The sequence below is a fragment of the Lissotriton vulgaris genome, chromosome 10, assembly GCF_964263255.1.
Source record: "Lissotriton vulgaris chromosome 10, aLisVul1.2, whole genome shotgun sequence".
NCBI classification, from domain to species: domain Eukaryota; kingdom Metazoa; phylum Chordata; class Amphibia; order Caudata; family Salamandridae; genus Lissotriton; species Lissotriton vulgaris.
In genome coordinates, this window is record NC_141698.1 from 19,795,898 (window position 1) to 19,815,744 (window position 19,847).

The window sequence follows — 19,847 nt, forward strand, 5'->3', positions numbered from 1 at the left end:
GTCAGGTACCAGTCTGCCTGAGTTGTTGCATATGCCAGTCTGTCAGGTACCAGTATGCCTGAGTTGTTGCATGGTTAATGGAAGGGATCTAGAACTTGTGCAGAGTACCACAGTGAGGCTTCATTGACTTCAAATGCCATGGTTAGTGAAGGATCCTTTCTATGCATCATTACAAGCCCTTTCTCATACATTGTAAAATAAAAGTTCCTGAATTGCTCCCACCTTGTCTTTGCCTACCAAGTGGCAAGCACTATAACATGGACATGTTGCAGTGCCAACGTCATTAAAAGTGTTGGCCCGCCTAATCTCAAGGAGATGTTTCACATCTACACCACTTATGCTGAACACTTGGCAGACAAGAGTTTTTTCAGACTCTAGTTTTTTCATGTCCACTACAGTAGTCTTGTTTCCCTGTAAAAATCTAAGAATGCAGTAGAGTGTACTTTTTTCACATCACTAGCAATATGCGACCAAATATCCTCACATTTCTTGCCTTTGGCATCATCATTCAGCAAAAAATCTGTAAACTGTTGCCACATGGATAATATGGCATTCACCGCCTCCGAGACTAAGCCACCAGCTAAGTGACACAGTTGGGATGGCTCTTTCTTTTAATGCCGCACAAAATGAGAAATATTTGCTCTTTAGGTCCCACGCATAACAAACAGTGCATCTCAGTGGACTAAAAAGTCAATAGCATTCCTCATTCGTTCTAAAGATTGTAAAGATGCTTTCAGCATACCATCTAACAAGTGACAAGGATCTCTTACAGGGAAGCACTTCAGCTCAGGTATTGATTTTGACAGGACATCACACTTTTCTTTCATATACGTAGCTGAATCACTGCAAATACAAAGAGTATCACTCCAATCTTTGTTGAACTTGATTAGAACTTTTTGCAGCAGCATTCCAAAAGTCTGGTGTCATGTGTTCACCACTATCCCAGATGCTTGGTGACAGCACTCTTTTCCCATCTACCGGTCACCACACCTTGTATTGAATGTTAAAGCTTGGGCTGTTTGGCAATTCACCTACTATCAATACTCACTCACTTGAAAAGGTGGCTGATGTATCAAGGGGTTTTGCCCATTCTCTGTGGGTAAATGTGATGTTACATATTGGGAATGATTCTTGTAAAAACAGCCATTTTACCAATGACTGAAAGAATCAAACGTAGCCAAAATATCAAATATGATCTTGATATTTAATGATTCTCTACAGTTTATAAAATAATTATACAAGACTTTTTTAGGTTTAAAGCATTTTTATTAAAACAAAAGAAACATGGGGAAGGGAAGTAGGAGGTCAAGGTTACATACAGTACAATGAAAGAAAAAGAGATATGTTGCAGCAATTCTGGTCGGAAGGGGGGAGGTCGGTGGTCCAGGAGGGGAAGGAGAGGCATCAACTGTAAGGCAGTAAAGTAATGCGCATAACCCTCCTATATTCCCCGACCCCCCAGCCAAAGCTAAGAGCAAGTAACTTACTGCAACACAGCAAAACACAACGCAATCCCTCCCAGCCCCCCGCCCCCAGAAAAGGAAAAAGAAGAAAACAATACCCCAACATTCCCGTCCAATAGCCCTTAGTAGAAGCATCCGCCCCAAACAGCCTACCCCCAACCCCTAATCCCCCCAGCCCCATCCCGCCTAATCTGCCGGGGCCGCCGGTGGCGTCAGCCTAAGAAGGCGCAGGTACCTCGGACATGTGAGCTCCCGGAATTCTGTGGACAGCAGTGCCAGGAAGGGGTGCCAGAGCTCCTCGAACTGATCTACATTTCCAGCCACTGTAAGCGACATCTTCTCCATACCCAGAACCTGCCAGAGTCTATGTAGCCAACCAGTGATGGAGGGGGCAGTGGAGGTGCGCCAGTGAATAAGGATATTTTGGACCGCTGAGCCTAGCGCAATAGCAATCTGCCTACCCCTGCGGGACTTCAGCGGGTACATTAAGTCATTGGGCAGGCCTAGCAAGTCATACGCCGGGAAGCGCGGCAGCTCAATCTCAAAGTGTCTATCCACTTCATCCAGGACCTCTTTCCAGTAAGCAGTCAGTACCGGGCAATCCCACAGAATGTGCGATAGAGTACCCTCCTGTCCGCAGCCCCGCCAACAGCCCTTGTCAGTGAGTTTGTGCATCTCATAGAGCCTCTCCGGGGTGTAGTACCAGTAGGTGGAAACCTTAGTAAAGGTCTCCGTCAGCCCAGTGTGGTATGCAGAGTGCCTCGCCCGATATGCGATCTTGTCCCACTCCTTGTGACTCAGGGTCCTGCCCAACTCCCTGTGCCAGCGCTCCCTCCCCGGATTATGGAAATGAAACGTCGGGGGTTGGAAAAACTTATATAGGTCGGAAATAAGCTTGGCCTCCGAGGTCCTGGTCACTAGCCAGCGCTCGTAAGGAGTGATCTGACGGGCTGCAACGTCGCGCACCTGGGGTTGGAGAGCCCAGTGGCGGACCTGCATGTAGCGCAATCTGTCTACCTCCGTCAGGCCAAACTCCTGTCGAAGTTGCTGGAAAGGAAGCACCCCCTCCGGTCCGTAAATCTGAAAAAGTGCCCTGCAACCCGCGCTCACCCAGTGGGAAAAAGCTCCCGGCTCCAAGCCCGCAGTAAAGTCCGGGTTACCAACTATGGGTGTAAACGGTGATGGGAAGGTAGTCAGCTCGCGGAGCTCGCAAACCGCATCCCAGACTCGCAGGGGAACCCGGGTAACAAAGGAGGCGTAGAGGTTAGCCGGGCGATGTGCGCGCCGCAAGAATGGAACCTCCTGAAGGGTACGTCCCGCTACCGCCTGATCCTGAAAAAGCCAGTGCTTGTCAGATTCCCACCTGCTCCATTCCACCAAATATCGAAGTTGCGCCGCCTGAAAATACTTCCGGAGATCCGGGATACCAAGGCCCCCCGCCTCCGGAGCAAGCGTAGAGAGAACTCTCTTCATCCGAGGCCTGCGGCCCTGCCACACGAAGCGTGAGATGTCAGCCTGCGCTTGCTGTATCCAGCCCACAGGGGGCTGGAGAGGTAGGGCGCGAAAAAGGTACAAAATCTGAGGCAGCACCGTCATCTTCACCGCCGCGATACGGCCCAGCCACGAGAGCAGGCCCTTGTTCCATCGGCCGACTTCCTCCTTAATCTTCTTGCCAAGGGAAGAGTAATTTGCTTTAACCATTTCAGGCAGCGAAGGCGCCAGCAGGATCCCTAGGTATGGCACCGTGGAAGAGGACCACTGCATGGGGAAGAGACGCTGAAGGTCTCTCCTGGTGTCCGCGGCAAGCGACACGTCCAGGGCAGCCGATTTAGCCATATTCATCTTAAAGCCGGCCACGCGTGCAAAGGCGTTCAGTTCCTGGACGCAAGCAGGGAGCGACCTCCTGGGGTCATCTAGGGTCAACAGGACATCGTCCGCATAAAGGCTAACGGTATGGGTATATTGACCCATCTTAACCCCAATAACGTCCGGATTATCGCGTACCCTCTGGGCAAACGGCTCCATGTAGAGGGCGAACAGAAGCGGTGAGAGGGGACAGCCCTGTCTCGTACCGCGCTCAATGTCAAAACTACTAGAGCTGTGCCCATTGACCCGTACCGATGCTGATGGTCTTTTATAGCAATTGAAGATCATGGTGCGGAACTTCTCGCCGATTCCCAGTTTCCCGAGAACCAGCTCAAGGTACGGCCAATGAACTCTATCAAAGGCCTTCTCCGCGTCGACCGACAGTAACATCCGCTCCCCCGGGACGCGCGAGGCCTTTTCTAATATGTGTGTCACCCTCTTGGTGTTGTCAACTGTCTGTCTCCCGGGTACAAAGCCAGCCTGGTCCGCCTCCACCAGACCCGGTAGATGCAGTCCAAGTCTGGCCGCTAGGATCCCTGTGTAGAGCTTAAGGTCAACATTCAGAAGCGAAATAGGCCTATAAGAACCACACAGGGTCCGGTCCTTCCCGGGTTTCGGGATAACCGACACAGTCGCGGAAAGAAGGTCCGGCGGAATAGCCCCCGGTTCGGAGAAGGAGTTGAACAGGCGAGCCAAGATAGGCGCCACTGTGGAACAGAAGGTCTTGTAAAACAAGGCCGTGTAGCCATCCGGGCCCGGGGCTTTACCGTGTTTCAATCGTGCTATGGCGGAGATGACCTCCTCCACATGGATGTCCCGCTCTAGGTGATCCGCTTGGGTGGGCTCTAGTACCGGGAGGGTCACCGACTCCAAATAATCCTCAGCGTCCCTCAGCGAGGAGGGTTCCGCGGCATATAACGCCTCATAGAAGCTACGAAAGGAGTCCGCCACCTCCGCGTCACCGGAAACAGAAACCCCGTCTGCACCCACTAGCTCCTTCACCACATTGCGTTGCTGCGCAGCCCTGAGCCGGTGGGCCAGGAGCTTACCGCATCTGTCCCCGCCCGTGTAAAAGGCATGCTTCAGACGCAACGCCGCATATTCCGCTCGATCTAGGTCCAGCGCAGAGAGGAGTTTCCTCGCTGCTTTCAGCTGCCTCCAGACTCGAGGAGCCCCCGTGCGGCGGTGAACCTGCTCAAGTTCCCTGACCTGCGCAGTCAGTTCGTCCCTCTTACATTGCCGCTCCCTGTTCTCGGCCGAGGAGATAGAGATAAATTCCCCCCGCAGGACCGCTTTCAAGGCCGCCCACTGCGTCGCCTGAGACGTGTCGGAGTTGCCATTGTGGACCAAATAGTCCCGAATGACCTCCTCCACCCGCTTCACGACCGACTTCTTATGTAGAAGAGTATCCCGAAGCCGCCACAACCCTCTGGAGGGGGGGGCCGCCGGCCATGCAAAGACGCCGGAAACCGGTGCATGATCGGACAGGGACAAGACCCCCGATGTCCGCCGCCGTGGCGGCCGTGCGCAGCGGTCCACTCACCAGGAGGTAGTCCAACCGCGAATAAGTGCGGTGCGCGTGGGAAAAATAGGAATAGTCCCTATCGGTGGGGTGCATGGCGCGCCAGAGGTCATGCAGGTCCAGCTCCGCAATCCGGTCTTGCACCACGCGGGAAAGCTCCCCAGTCTGTGGGGAGCGCTGGGCAGACCTATCCATAGCCGAGTTGAAGACAATGTTCAGGTCTCCCCCCAAGACAACATGGCGATCGGGCGAGGCAGTGACGTCCACCAACACTGAGTCCAGGAAACGGTCCTGGTGATCATTCGGGCTGTAAACGGAGCCAACCGTGAAGGCAATACCCCCAACCCGCATGCGATACGCTAGGAGCCTCCCCTTTTGTTCGGCATATTTGTACAATACCTCGCCCCTGAAAGAGCTAGCTAAAAGAATGGCTACGCCTGCAGTCTTGGTCGCCGCCGAAGAGAAGAATTGGGTGGGAAACTTGGCAGAGCGCAGCCTATGACAATCTTTGGGTAGCAGATGAGTTTCCTGCAAAAGGCATATGTCCGCTTGCGTCCCTTCTAGTAGGGATAGGATCGCTCTGCGCTTCACGGGATTATTCAGACCCTTAACATTAAGGGTCACCACTTTCAAGGACGGCATCTCCCCCAGGGAATCGAAGCGCTATGCAGCAGGCAAGGGATCAGCGGAGGGGGCGCGCGGGGCAGGCGCGCAGGGAAGGCCAGGACCGGCCTCACGTGTGCTTGGGCATTATCGGACGGGACCCCACCAACAACAAAACAACTCTTACGCCCTCCCAAAACCAACCCATGGCAACTAGCCAAAACCACAAACAAATAAAAACACCCCATTGTCTCAGTCCAGCCCGGACGGGCAAGTCTGTAGAAAACAATCCAGTGGACGTTCAGCCACTCACCTCCAACCGTTCCCTCCCAACCCCCAGCCCCAACCCAGCATCGTAAAAGCTAAGCATCTCTCCCCCCGGAGTGAAATCAGGCCGTCATGGCCACGCCGTTGGAGTCAGGCAAGTTCCTGGCCGCCGTTCTCAGGGCCTCCTCCATATCTGCCCTGATGGTAGGAGAATCAGGGCGACTCGCAGTCGCTGACGATCTTCTCCTCGTCGATCTCCGCCGACTCCGTCTCTCCGAGCGCCTCCATGTGGGCGTCGCTCCGTCTTCCTCCGTGGCCGTGAGTCCCAACACCCCACAGATGTCTTGGAGGGAGCGCAGCTGGTGTAACACTCCGTTCCATCGAAAGATGAGGCGGAAGGGGTGACCCCAGGAGTAGGGCGTCTCATGCTCCTGCAGAAAGTCTGTAGCAATCCGGAAGGACCTGCGCTTCTGCAGCGTGATGGCGGACAGGTCCTGATAGAGCGCCACAGGCCGCTCTCTGAAAGTGAGGGGTTGCTTCCTGCGGGCCTCCGCCATGATGCGCTCCTTCAAGGGGAAATCAGGCAGGAACGCCAGAATGTCCGGTGGGGGTGCTGAAGACTGGCGCCGTCGGCCCACTCTGTGCGCTCTGTCTATGCGGATCGGGAATTCTGCGTCCTCTCCCAAAATCTTCCGGAACAAGTCCTGTAGATAGGCCACCAGATCCGTCCCCTCGTCCGCGGATGGGACACCCCGCACCCGGATGTTGTTCCGTCTGGACCTGTTCTCGAGGTCCTCAGAGTGGGCCTGGAGCTCGACACACTGCTCTCGGAGACGGAGAACGTCCTGCTGGAGATGGACTATCTCCTCGTCACGGCGCTGGGCCGCCGTTTCCACCGTGTCAACACGCTCGCCAAGGCCCTCCACCTCCTTGCGCACTTCTCGCACCTCGCTGGCCACTTCCCTCTTTAGGGTCTGGAAGTCGTCCTTGAGGAAGCTAAACAGGTCCTCCATAAAGGACCTCGTGACCGGTGGTTCGCCTCCAGTTGCGTCTGCCGAGGCCCGGGAGGACCCCGGCGACGGCTGCGTCCTGTCCCTTAGCTGCTGGGCCCTGCTGAGCATGTCTGGCAGAGTGCGATCACCCCTTCTCGAGCCTCCTCTCCCAGTCATCGTGGCCACTGCAGTGGGCAAGGTTCAGGGCCGGCCGCTGTAGATGCGTTCAGTCGCCTGCGGGCACCAGATGTGAGACCCCGCCGAGGACAAGGGTGCTGCGTCACAAGCGACAAAATGGCGGCTCAGGCCGGGGCGAGACATTCGGTGTACCGACCAAGGTGGCAATCGGGGGGGCCAAAGTCAGGGTCTTTCAAAAGCGCACCCCTTGGGTGATCAGGACATGAGCCAATGCGAAAGTGGGCACCTGCCCGCCAAAGGCACGGGTGGAGGTCGCCAGTTCCAGCTCCTCAGGGAGAAGATGGCGGCAGGGCGGGGCCCGATAGAGCGGCCTGTGTTGGCGAGGCCGTCGGCGACCCCCGGGGCACAATAAGCAAGGAAAGTCCACAGCTAGTGTCTCACAGTCCCGCCAGTGGGTTTGCCCAGGTCGGCTGCCTCGTAGAAGCCTCCGTCCCTCTCCGCCAGGTCCGGGCCCCACGCCGCGCCATGCACCGTTGTCGGTAGCGAGGGGCCAAAGTGCCAGCTAAGGTCCAGGGTCTGCTGCGCGTCGGTGGCACCGGTCACGTAGGCTTCGGCCGGGGAGCGCTGTTATTCTCCGGAGCACATCGGGACCGAACACTCGGGATCACCAGCTTTCAGCACCAGGCCCAGCCGAGGAGCCTGGACAGCACTGCAATACGCTCCGCCTCCCAGGCTCTCCTCCGTGCTCCGAACTTTAAGCCAACTTTCGGGGTACTTCCCCCGGGGCGATAGGAGTCAAAGTAGTATCAATAGGTGCACCAGGAACTCCGACACAATCCTCTCACCCACAAAGCAACCGCGGGGGGAGAGAAGCGCTGAAATCGGGGCTCGAGCTGAGCCGGGCCGGAGGAGCTACGGGAGGAAGCGTCCGCTCACCCCGCCATCTTGGCCACGCCCCCTACAAGACTTTTTTAAACATGCTTCTAAACCCTGCATCTTTTGACTAAAGACCACAAAACTGAAACAAGCAAAAGGTAGAAGAAACAATATTTTAGTGACATCCCTACACCAGAAAACTCAAGAAGAATATTAGCCTAGTCTTTATTGCTGCTACCTTGTATAACAAAGTTACATTGTATTGGCCCCTTCAGGAAAAAATAAAAATGACTCTTTCACTCTACTTTTCCTTTCTTTGAATGACATTTAGTTTGTGGTTGTGCAGGTGTTTTTTCAGTGTTTAGATGTTTACACTGGTGAGGGCTATTTCCCGATCAGTGGGGTTTTATCAGTTATTGTACGTTTAAACCTAAAACAGGACTGCCTACATATACCAGTCGGTCAGGTACCAGTCTGCCTGACTTGTTGCACACACCTGTCTGTCAGGTATCAGTCTGCTGAGTTGTTGCATATACCAGACTGTCCGGTACCAGTCTGCCCGAGTTGTTGCATATACCAGTCGGTCAGGTACCTGTCTGCCTGAGTTGTTGCATACACCTGTTTGTCAGGTTTCTGTATGCTTAGGCTGTTGCATACACCAGTCAGTAAGGTACCAGTATTCCTGAGTTGCTGCATATTGAAGAAATATAAAATCAATACTATATAATGTTGTCTTAATGTATCCAATATATGAATGCTATTTTGACAGAAACCCTTGTAAATACACTCGACCCATGTACATCCAAAAACTCGGGCCCGAACTAAACAAACGCCATCTTGGTTTAATTTCCCGGGGCCTCTTTCGTTAGTAAGGAAAACACGTGACATACTGCTGAGAGGAGAGTCTGAAAGGTCGGCCCGGGCTATGAACAGAGCATTGATTCTAACTTCGGAAACTCAAGGTCACATCTGTCTTTCTTCTAGGATGAGCACATTCTTGCAGGCGCCATGCCTGTACTCCCGTGCACCAGAACGAAAGGAAGGCACCTTTACTGACCTACCCCCGGAATAGTTTGAGCTGAGTTTCAAATCAATCTATTGTGCCGTATATGAGTTTTCCTGTTGGTTTCTCAATTACTGGTACTTTTCCATGTACCGGGTTTCAATGAGGTATGCCGAAAGTATATATGCACTGTTTTGAATGTGATCCAGCAGTCTCCTCTGCACACTTTTGGTAGTTGTGACAAGAGGGAGGCTCCACTATATAGGGCGCTTTTGCAAAATAAACGATTGAACCTTCTCCATTGCCGGCTGACTTATTCTTGGTAAATAAGGTATATGGGCTATTAGTAAGTATAGCTCTATGGTATATTTTTATGGTACTTCAATATATCAGACTGTCAGGTACCAGTCTGCCTGAGTTGCTGCATAAACCAGACGGTCAGGTACCAGTCTGCTTCAGTTGCTGCATAAACCAGTCGGTCAGGTACCAGTCTGCCTGAGTTGTTGCATATACCAGTCGGTCAGGTACCAGTCTGCCTGAGTTGTTGCATATACCAGTATGTCAGGTACCAGTCTGCCCGAGTTGTTGCACACACCTGTCTGTCAGGTACCAGTCTGCCTGAGTTGCTGCATAAACCAGTCGGTAAGGTATCAGTCTGCCTGAGTTGCTGCATAAACCAGTCTGTCAGGTACCAGTCTGCCTGAGTTGTTGCATATACCAGTCTGTCAGGTACCAGTCTGCCTGAGTTGCTGCATAAACCAGTCGTCGGGTACCATTCTGCCTGACTTGTTGCATACACCTGTCGGTCAGGTACCAGTCTGCCTGAGTTGCTGCATAAACCAGTCGGTAAGGTATCAGTCTGCCTGAGTTGCTGCATAAACCTGTCGGTCAGGTACCAGTCTGCCTGAGTTGCTGCATAAACCAGACGGTCAGGTACCAGTCTGCTTCAGTTGCTGCATAAACCAGTCGGTCAGGTACCAGTCTGCCCGAGTTGTTGCGCACACCTGTCGGTAAGGTATCAGTCTGCCTGAGTTGCTGCATAAACCAGTCTGTCAGGTACCAGTCTGACTGAGTTGTTGCATATACCAGTCTGTCAGGTACCAGTCTGCCTGAGTTGCTGCATAAACCAGTCGTCGGGTACCATTCTGCCTGACTTGTTGCATACACCTGTCGGTCAGGTACCAGTCTGCCTGAGTTGCTGCATAAACCAGTCGGTAAGGTATCAGTCTGCCTGAGTTGCTGCATAAACCTGTCGGTCAGGTACCAGTCTGCCTGACTTGTTGCATATACCAGTCGGTCAGGTACCTGTCTGCCTGAGTTGTTGCATATACCAGTTGGTCAGGTACCAGTCTGCCTGAGTTGCTGCATAAACCAGTCATCAGGTACCATTCTGCCTGACTTGTTGCATACACCTGTCGGTCAGGTACCAGTCTGCCTGACTTGTTGCATAAACCAGTCGGTCAGGTACCAGTCTGCCTGAGTTGCTGCATAAACCTGTCGGTCAGGTACCAGTCTGCCTGAGTTGTTGCATATACCAGTCGGTCAGGTACCTGTCTGCCTGAGTTGTTGCATATACCAGTAAGAAATGGTACCAGTCTGCCTGAGTTGTTGCATATACCAGTCGGTCAGGTACCAGTTCGCCCGAGCTGTTACATACTCATGGTCAGGTACCAGTCTTCGCAGAGATGTTGCAAGCTCACCTGTCTGCCAGGTACCCGTCTCAGTCTGCCTGAGCTGTTGAACAATCCCCTGTTGTCAGGTATAGTCTGCCCGATGTGTTGCACACTCACCTGTCGATCAGCGAGGTCAGTTTTGTTTCCAATCACGACGAAGGGGAAATGGTCAGGGTCGCTGGGATCTGCTTGAACCAGGAACTCCGTCCTCCAGGCATCAATGGCGTGGAATGAGATGGGGGAGGTGACGTCGAAGACGATCAGACAGCAGTCAGAACCTCTGTACAGCGCCGCTCCCAGAGACTGGAAGCGCTCTGTCCCGGCAGTGTCCCAGATCTGCAAGAGAGGACAACCTGAGTTACTGTGAGACTCTGGCCTAGGGTCCGCCCATGGACCACAGAGCGTTCCCAGCCTGGCTACCTCACTGTGCAGAGCAGGGGACACCTGTGACCCTTTTACCTCAATGCATGGAATACAGAACACTCCCAATCCTTCAAACCCACTCCTTGGAATACAGACCATTCCCAATCCTTCAACCAAACTCCATGGAATGCAGAACACTCCATGGAATACAGACCATTCCCAATCCTTCTACCCCATTCCTTGGTATACAGACCATTCCCAATCCTTCAACCACACTCCATGGAATACAGACCATTCCCAAACCTTCAACCTCACTCCATGGAATACAGAACACTCCCAATCCTTCAACCCCATTCCTTGGAATACAGAACACTCCCAATCCTTCAACCCCACTCCTTGGAATACAGACCATTCCCAATCCTTCCCCACTCCATGGAATACAGAACACTCCCATTCCTTCTACCCCACTCCATGGAATACAGACCATTCCCAATTCTTCTACTTTACTGCATGGAATATGAAACATTGCCAAAGGTTCCACCTCACTGCATGAAATCTCAAACAATCCTAGACCTTCCATCACACTGCATTGAGCAGAGAACACTCTGAATCCTACCTCACTCCATAGAATGCAGAACAATCCAAATCCTTCTACTTCACTGCATTCAATGCAGAACATTCCCAATCCTTCAACCCCACCCCATGGAATACAGCCAATTCCCAATCCTTCTACCCCATTGCATGAAATACGTAACTTTTGCAGTCCTTCCATCACACACTGCATTGAACAAAGAACATTCCCAATCCTTCTGCTTTACTGCTTGGAATGCAGAACATTTGCAATCCTTTTACCCCACTCTGTGGAATACATAATTTTCCCAGTTTACTGCATGCAATGCAGAACATTCCCAATCCTTTTACCCCACTCTGTGGAATACATAATTTTCCCAGTTTACTGCATGCAATGCAGAACATTCCCAATCCTTTTACCCCACTCTGTGGAATACATAACTTTCCCAGTCCTTCCATCACACTGCATTTTACAAAGAACACTGTAAATCCTTCTACTTCACTGCATGGAATGCAGAACATCCCGAGTCCTCCTACTTCACTGCATTGAATGCAGACAATTCCCAGTCCGTCTACTTCAGTGCATGGCATACAAAATATTCCCAACCCTTCTACTTCACTGCATGGAATGCAGAACATTCCCAGTCCACCTACTTCAGTGCATGGAATGCAGAATATTCCCAATCCTACTACTTCACCCCATGGAATACAGAACATTCCAAATCTTTCTGCTTCACTGCGTGGAATACAGAACATTCCCAATCCTTCTACTTCACTGCATGGAATGCAGAACATTTCCAGACCTCAATCACACTGCATTGAGCAGAGAACACTCTGAATCCTATCTCACTGCATGGAATAAAGACTGAACCTAATCCTTTTACATCAATTCATGGAATACCGAACATCCCCAACCCTCCCACCTCACTGCATGGAATACAGAACATTCCCAATCCTTCTACTTCACTGCATGGAATGCAGAACATTCCCAATCCTTCTACTTCACATTATAGGATGCAGAACATTCCCAATCCTTCTACTTCACTGCATGGAATGCAGAACATTCCCAATCCTTCTACTTCACATTATAGGATGCAGAACATTCCCAATCCTTTTACTTCACTGCGTGGAATACAGAACATTCCCAATCCTCCTACTTCCCTGCATAGAATGCAGAACATTCCAAATCCTTCTACTTCACTGCATGGAATGCAGAACATTCCCAATCATTCTAGTCCACTGTATGGAATGCAGAACATTCCAAATCCTTCTAGTTTACTGTATAAATACAGAATATTCCCAATCCTTCTACTTCACTGCATGGAATACAGAACATTCCCAATCCTCCTACTTCACTGCATGGAATGCAGAACATTCCCAATCCTTCTACTTCACATTATAAAATGCAGAACATTTCCAATCCTTCTACTTCACTGCATGGAATAAAGAACATTCCCAATCCTCCTACTTCACTGCATGGAATGCAGAACATTCCCAATCCTTCTACCCCACTCCATGGAATACGTAACTTTCAATGTCCTTCCATCGCACTGCACTTAATAAAGAGCACTGTAAATCCTTCTACTTCACTGCATGGAATGCAGAACATTCGAGATGGCGGCCGCGCTGAGCGGCTGAGCAGCAGCGATCCGTGAGCGAGGACATGGAGCGATGAACTGTTTTGCCTCAGAGCGGGCGTATAACAATCTTTACAATCGCGGGAGCAAATGATTACCTTCCGGCTGACGCTGCCACCTGCTGTGCTTCGGGGGCTCGCAGCGACAGGAGTCTCAGTTTGCCTGGAGTCAGAGTTGGAGTCGGACAACACGGAAGCAGTCCGCGGAGTTCACGGAGTCAGTGGGCGGAGTGAACCCGGCGTACTCACGGTCATCCTCAGTGGTAGAGGGACGCGCTGCCGACCCGTGAGAATCAAGTGGGGTAAAGTGATCTGCTGCAGGGCCTGACAGCGAGGTGGCAGGATGGCGCCGAAAGTTAATGTTGGCGGGAAGGCATCTAAGAAAAAGAATGCGGGTGAAATCGAGAGCACTCCCGCAGTAATCAATGACAACTCCGGACGGAGTGAGGAGCCGGCGGTGATAATGAAGGCTTTAACACCAGTGCGATCTCAACCCCCGGCGAAGGAAACCAGGCCACCAGCAGTCAGGACCCGCCAAACCACCGCTATCACTGCAAGTGTCAGCATAGTAGAGATGCTCGCCCGTGGTGGTAAGGAGAAAGGGGGGAAAGCTCCTGTAACTTTGGCTGAAGCAGAGGCTGGAGCGTCTGGGGGCAAGATAATGTTGGAGGCTCAAAACGACCTTGGGGGTAATGAAATCAGCTCTATAGACCGAGAAGGCATTGATGGGTCTGATTCAACTGATCCCAATGTCATAAACTCAATAATGGCTACGGTTGGGGGCACCTCTGACATACTCGTAGATGTTCCCCCAGATGAGAGTAACACCCAGGCAGATATTGTCACTGTTATCCCTGGTTCAGCAACTGTAACAGCAATGGAACGTCTGGAGGATATGGGAAGCAGCGCTTTTAAAGACCACGATATAACTAAGGCTAATCCCGCTGTAATCAGTACTTCGACTAATGGTATTATCTCAACTGAGGAGACGGCGGCAGCTAGCAACACTGAGAGTGAGTTATGTCGACAGAGATTTACTCCTGTTAGACGTTAGGAGTAAATCTGGCGGAAGGATGAGATTGGGGAAAAAACTTCAGCAAAAGCGATTAGACAGGAAAATGGACTGAGTTTCTCACATCAAAGAGGAAAAAAGAAATCAAAAGGTAACAAATACAACTGCATTTTTCCTGTACATTAACTTATGACCTGCTCACTGCATATGAATTTGTGTATTTCTGGAAAGTTGTGACTGTCACAAGAGGGGGCCTGTTGGGTTTTTGCAAGTGCAACAAGTGGCGCCTCAGCTAGCAGAGTTGGTAAAAAACACGTTTTACTCAGGTGGTCCATCCATAACATCACCACCCCGTCACAGTGGCTGTCAGCGGCCTTATTTAAGGTAGGGCACCCATTGTTAATTTTCTTTACCTGAAACTACTGTGCGGGACAATGGAACCACAGCACAGGGAAAACTCTCCCAGCACATCAGGCCATTCTGACTTTGTTCTTGGAGAACAAAATACTTGTTGGTGCATCAAATAGGACTCCCTGCCTACAAAAGTCCAAGGTGGCAGTCGCTCCAAGAACCAGCCTACTTGCAAATCTGCTCCTAGCCTGTGCTACCAGAGTCAATTTAGCATTCTGTGACTTCACTCATTTTAGTGTTGTTGACGAGACTCAAAATATTCATTAAAAAGGCTCAATTTTTCCTGGACACATGCACCCACCGCGGTGTCTTGAAAACCCGCGAGAAAAGCACTTTTCTTGTGGGTTTCCAGACTACCGCAGTGACTATATCAGAAGTAGAAAAACACAAATGAAGTCCTTTTTGTAATTCTCGAGTGTGAGGGGAACACATTGGTGATGCCATTTTCCCACATTATCATTTTTGCGATGTATTATTATATCAATAAAACTGTGTGCACAAATATAATGCTCATTTCTATTGAAAATGTGTTGTCTGTAATGGCAGTGCTACCACATCATGCATACTCCACTCTATGCAACTCCATTCTACAATGCTCTACGCCAGTCCACTCTATTCCATGACACTCTATTCCTCCCTATGCTACGCCACTCCACTCTACTTCTTTGGCACTCCACTCTATGATCCTCTACTCCACTCTATGCCACTCTACGATACTCTACTCTACGACACTCTGCTCCACTCTACACCACGCCACTCTATGACACTCTTTACCATGTCACTCTAGGCCACTCTATGATACTGTACTCCAAGACCCTTTACTCCATTCCACTCTACTCTACGACACTCTCCACCACTCCAGTCTACCACACATTAGACCACACTTACTCTATGCCACTCCACTCTATACCACATTACATACCTCAATCTACAACACACTACTCTACTCCACTCTATGATACGAAACTCCACTCTGTGACACTTCACTCTAGGCCACTCTACTCACTTTATGACACTCCACTCTATGACACTCTTCTTCACTCCAGTCTACGAACCTCCACAACACTCTACTCCACTCTAAGACTTCACTCTACAACACACCACAACACTCTACACCACTCCATTGTACAACACTCTATGCCACTTTACTACACTTTACGCCACTCCAATCTATGAAACTCTACTCCACTCCACTCCACTGCACTTCACTTTATGACACTTTACTCCACTCTTTGGTACGCCACTCTAAACCCCTCCACTCTGTCACTCACTCTATGTCACTCTATTCCACTCTACGCCACTCCAGTCTATGCCACTCTACAACACTCCACTCAATGAGACTCTATGATACTCCACTCTATGCTCCTACACTGTATGCCACTCACTCTAACCCATTCAACAACACTCCACTCCACCCCACTATACTCTACTCCACTTTATGTCACACTACTCCATTCTGTGGTGCTTTACTCCACTTTATGGCAGTCTACTCTATGACACTCCAATCTACGACACTATAAGCCACTTTCCTCCACTCTATGTTACTCTATGTCACTCAACTTCGGACATACTATAGTATCGGTCATTATTCCAGTATATGATTATTATTTTGTTTTTGATTATTATTCCTGTACATGATTATTGTATTTACTTCCCTTAAGTCACTATGCTACATCGTCTTGCACATTCTTCGCTCACCCATGTGTATAAATGATTTGTTAGATGTTCACCACTTGATTCAATGCCTATTAGACGCCCCATTTGACTTATGTTTAGACTATTATTTTGGTATTGTTGATTATTCCTGTATATGATTAGTTTACTTACTCCCCTTATATCACTATGCTCCATCGTATAGCCCATTCCTCGTTCACTCAGGTTTTATAAATAAGCTGTTATGGGTGCATTATTTGATTCAACGCCTATTATATTCCCCATGTTTGATTCATGTTTTGATTTGTTACCTTTCCCTCTAATTGTAAAGCGCTCTGATATCCTTCGGGATCAAGTTCGCGCTATATAAAACTTCATAAATAAATAAATAAATAAATAAGACCCCTAGTGAATGTTTCCATTCTGTGGCCGAAGAAGCAGACTGGTCTGAAGATGAGGGGGAGAACAGCTCAGATATTGACGGTAGTAACCTAGAGTCAGACACTGACCCGGAGGAGGCCATCCCTGTAACGGCTGTGAAACCAGGAGTTTCCTTCAAAAAGAATGAGCAGAAGGGGTTGGCTTGGGATCATTCACCTACTACTTTGCTTCAGGGGTCACCTAATCAAATTCAGGACTTTGAGTCCACCCAACGGTCTATGTTACAGGCAATCCATCAGGAAATAATTGCGCATCGGGAGGAACCCAGGCAGGACAATCGTAAGTCCCAAGCAGCTATGAGGAAGATAAAGAGTGTTGTGAGGAAACTTTCAAAGACCTGTGCGACGGTGAACATTCCCTATCCTACTTTACTACGTGGAATGTAGAACATTCCCAATCCTTCTACTTCACTGCATAGAATGCAGAACATTCCCAGTCCTCCTACTTCAGTGCATGGAATGCAGAACATTCCCAATCCTTCTAGTTCACTGCATGAAATACAGAATATTCCCAATCCTTTTACTTCACTGTATGGAATGCAGAAAATTCCCAATCCTTCTACATTACTTACTGCATGGAATGCAGAACATTCAAAATCCTTCTACTTCCCTGCATGGAATGCAGAACATTCCAAATCCTTCTACTTCACTGCATGGAATACAGAATATTCCTAATCCTTCTACCCACACTCCATGGAATATGTAACTTTTCCCAGTCCTTCCATCGCACTGCATTGAACAAAGAACATTGCAAATCCTTCTACTTCACTGCATGGAATGCAGAACATTCCCTATCCTTCTACTTTACTACATGGAATGTAGAACATTCCCAATCCTTCTAGTTCACTGCATGGAATGCAGAACTTTTCAAATCCTTCTAGTTCACTGCATGAAATACAGAATATTCCCAATCCTTCTACTTCACTGCATGGAATGCAGAACATTCCCAGTCTTTCTAATTCACAGCATGAAATACAGAATATTCCCCATCCTTCTACTTCACTGCGTGGAATGCAGAGCATTCCCAGTCCTCCTACTTCAGTGCATGGAATGCAGAGCATTCCCAGTCCTCCTACTTCAGTGCATGGAATGCAGAGCATTCCCAGTCCTCCTACTTCACTGTATGAAATACTAAATATTCCTAATCCTTCTACTTCACTGTATGCAATGCAGAACATTTCCAATCCTTCTACATTACTTACTACATTTTGCCAGCAGAGGGCAGTACTTCCCCACCAATCAGATAAGGTAATACAATTGTGTTATCTGGTCTTGGCACATTTCTATAGTGCTTTCAAACCATATGCACAGGTCTCAAAGCGCACTGCAAAGCGGCTCAAATTCAGTGGTGTCTGTGGTTGCTAGAAGTGTGACGGTGGCACCCTCACACCCAGAGGAAGGGAGGCTTCGTGGATATTTGATGGTGGTTCCAGCTGCTAAAAGTACCTTACATTAAGGCGCTTGCCGCTACATCTGTGGATGTTGATGGTCGCACGAGCGGTGCTCGTATCCTCTCCGGTGCTGCCGCCACGGCCAACAGGAGCGGGGGTCTCACCCTCGCAGGCGCGTGAGACTTAATAGACGTCTGTAGCACGTGTTAGTGTCTCACGTGTTGCGTCCGTACTCTCCCGTGTGCTCCTTTACTTCAACTAAACACAGCGCTTCCGATGAAACACATTGGGGCAGATTTACAAGCCCCATGCGCCGCTGGTGCAGCACGTTGCGTGACGCACCGGTGGCGCAGCCTGCTAAGGGATATTTACAAGCACAGGTAAAGTCACCCTGTGTGATTTAACCTGTGCTTGTAAATATCGCCCCTGTTCACGCAGCACTTTGCGTGTTAGGGGCGGGACATGGGTGTTGCTGTGGATGTTCCCACACAACACCCATGTCCACTGATGCATTTCCAGATTTACGAGAAATCATTAACCTGGAAACGCGCCAGTTTGCTGCGCCACCCTAGGTGTGGCGTCGCCAAGCGAAAAGAGGAAAAATGATATAATTTCTCCTCGTTCTTTCCTCTTTCAATGCGTGCTGCATTCTACAGCACGCATTGAAAGAGGAGAGGGCCTGCACGGATTGCCTTTGTGCAGGAAGGTGTGCCTTCCTTCACAAAAACAATCTCCCCACGACGCAGGCACCCTTGCACCATGGCGCCTGGCAGCTGTAGAGAGCGCTGGAGAGAGCACAGGAATGCGACACATCATTGTAGATATGTCGCATTCCTGTGCTCTGAAAGTGCCGCAGCCAAAGGGCTTGTGGTGCCGCGCTGCAGCACTTCCTTGTAGATCTGCTCCACCGTCTTTCCATCTGTGTTTCCATTCAGTGCAAGACGCCAGGGACATAGTTGCTGAATATTACAAAACCACTTGTCTGAAGTGTCCGTGACAGACAGCTGTTCCTGACCGCATCACGTGTCTGGGTGTAAACATGCTTATGGTTTATTCAAGCATTTATCTGGCAGCCGTGCACACTCAGGGGGGAGATTCTGCTGGCCCTGAACCCACGCACCTTTCTCTTTCCGTAAGAGACGTGAACACGCCCCCCGTGATGGAGAACGGGATCTCGACCTTCCTGCATATTTACTTCCGGACTGCTTTTCATGAATGCCTTTCAGTTGCATTATCGCACCCGCTACGTTACATTTATCGCACCCCTACACAGAGTATGGTGAGGAGTTTACTCAACTTTAAACAAACCTTTTCACCTTACAGTCACCATTTAATGTGAGTGTAAAACAGGTCTCTCTGGCGCTGCTCCCTTCATTGCCTCCCTTTTGGTTTTGACCGGGCACACACCTGTAAACGGACCTTTTATCCGTTGTGTACATGGGCACACGGATACGTCACCACACGTCATTGAACTTTTGTTTTTAACTCTTTATTGATTTGCATAGGACACAGGGTACAAAGACTTTGGTACACACAGTCCTAGTTTGTCAGCATACTTTAGTCCGTAACAACAATGGTCACAAAAATAAACACACTCAAACTTTCATCCTAATTCACAAGGGGAAGAGGTCTAAAGGGGACACTTTCCTTTTCTCGAACAGGTTTTCACCCCACCTTGGACGGTGGTACCTCCTCAATGGTTTGCAAGCAGAATTTCAGTTGCGGACCAGGGACCTATCTGGAAAACATTCATCATTTGGGAGGGACGCCCACAACACGATATTTCCAAATTACAATTCGGTAACCATTTGGAAATGTATTTTAGTTTATCATAACCCTGGACAGTGAACTCCACTCCGGTCGCGGAGTTTGCAGAGTTTCCCCGCACTACGCGGAGCTCACGGAGTTCCGCAAAACTCAGCTTCGCGGAGCAGAGTTTTTTCCTCGCTTGCGTTCACCAACGTCAAG

The 19,847-nt window shown here is 49.9% G+C and overlaps 1 protein-coding gene across 4 annotated transcripts in view; it reads right to left on the reverse strand.

The window, feature by feature from the left end:
* Positions 1–19,847, reverse strand: part of LOC147684356 (ras-related protein Rab-7a-like) — a 143,773-nt gene that overhangs the window by 12,907 nt on the left and 111,019 nt on the right. For all 4 annotated transcript variants that reach the window (XM_086940256.1, XM_086940259.1, XM_086940257.1 and 1 more), the window contains exon 4: positions 10,521–10,739. In XM_086940256.1, the coding sequence (XP_086796382.1) occupies positions 10,521–10,739 (219 nt within the window). The remainder of the gene's footprint in view (positions 1–10,520; positions 10,740–19,847) is intronic.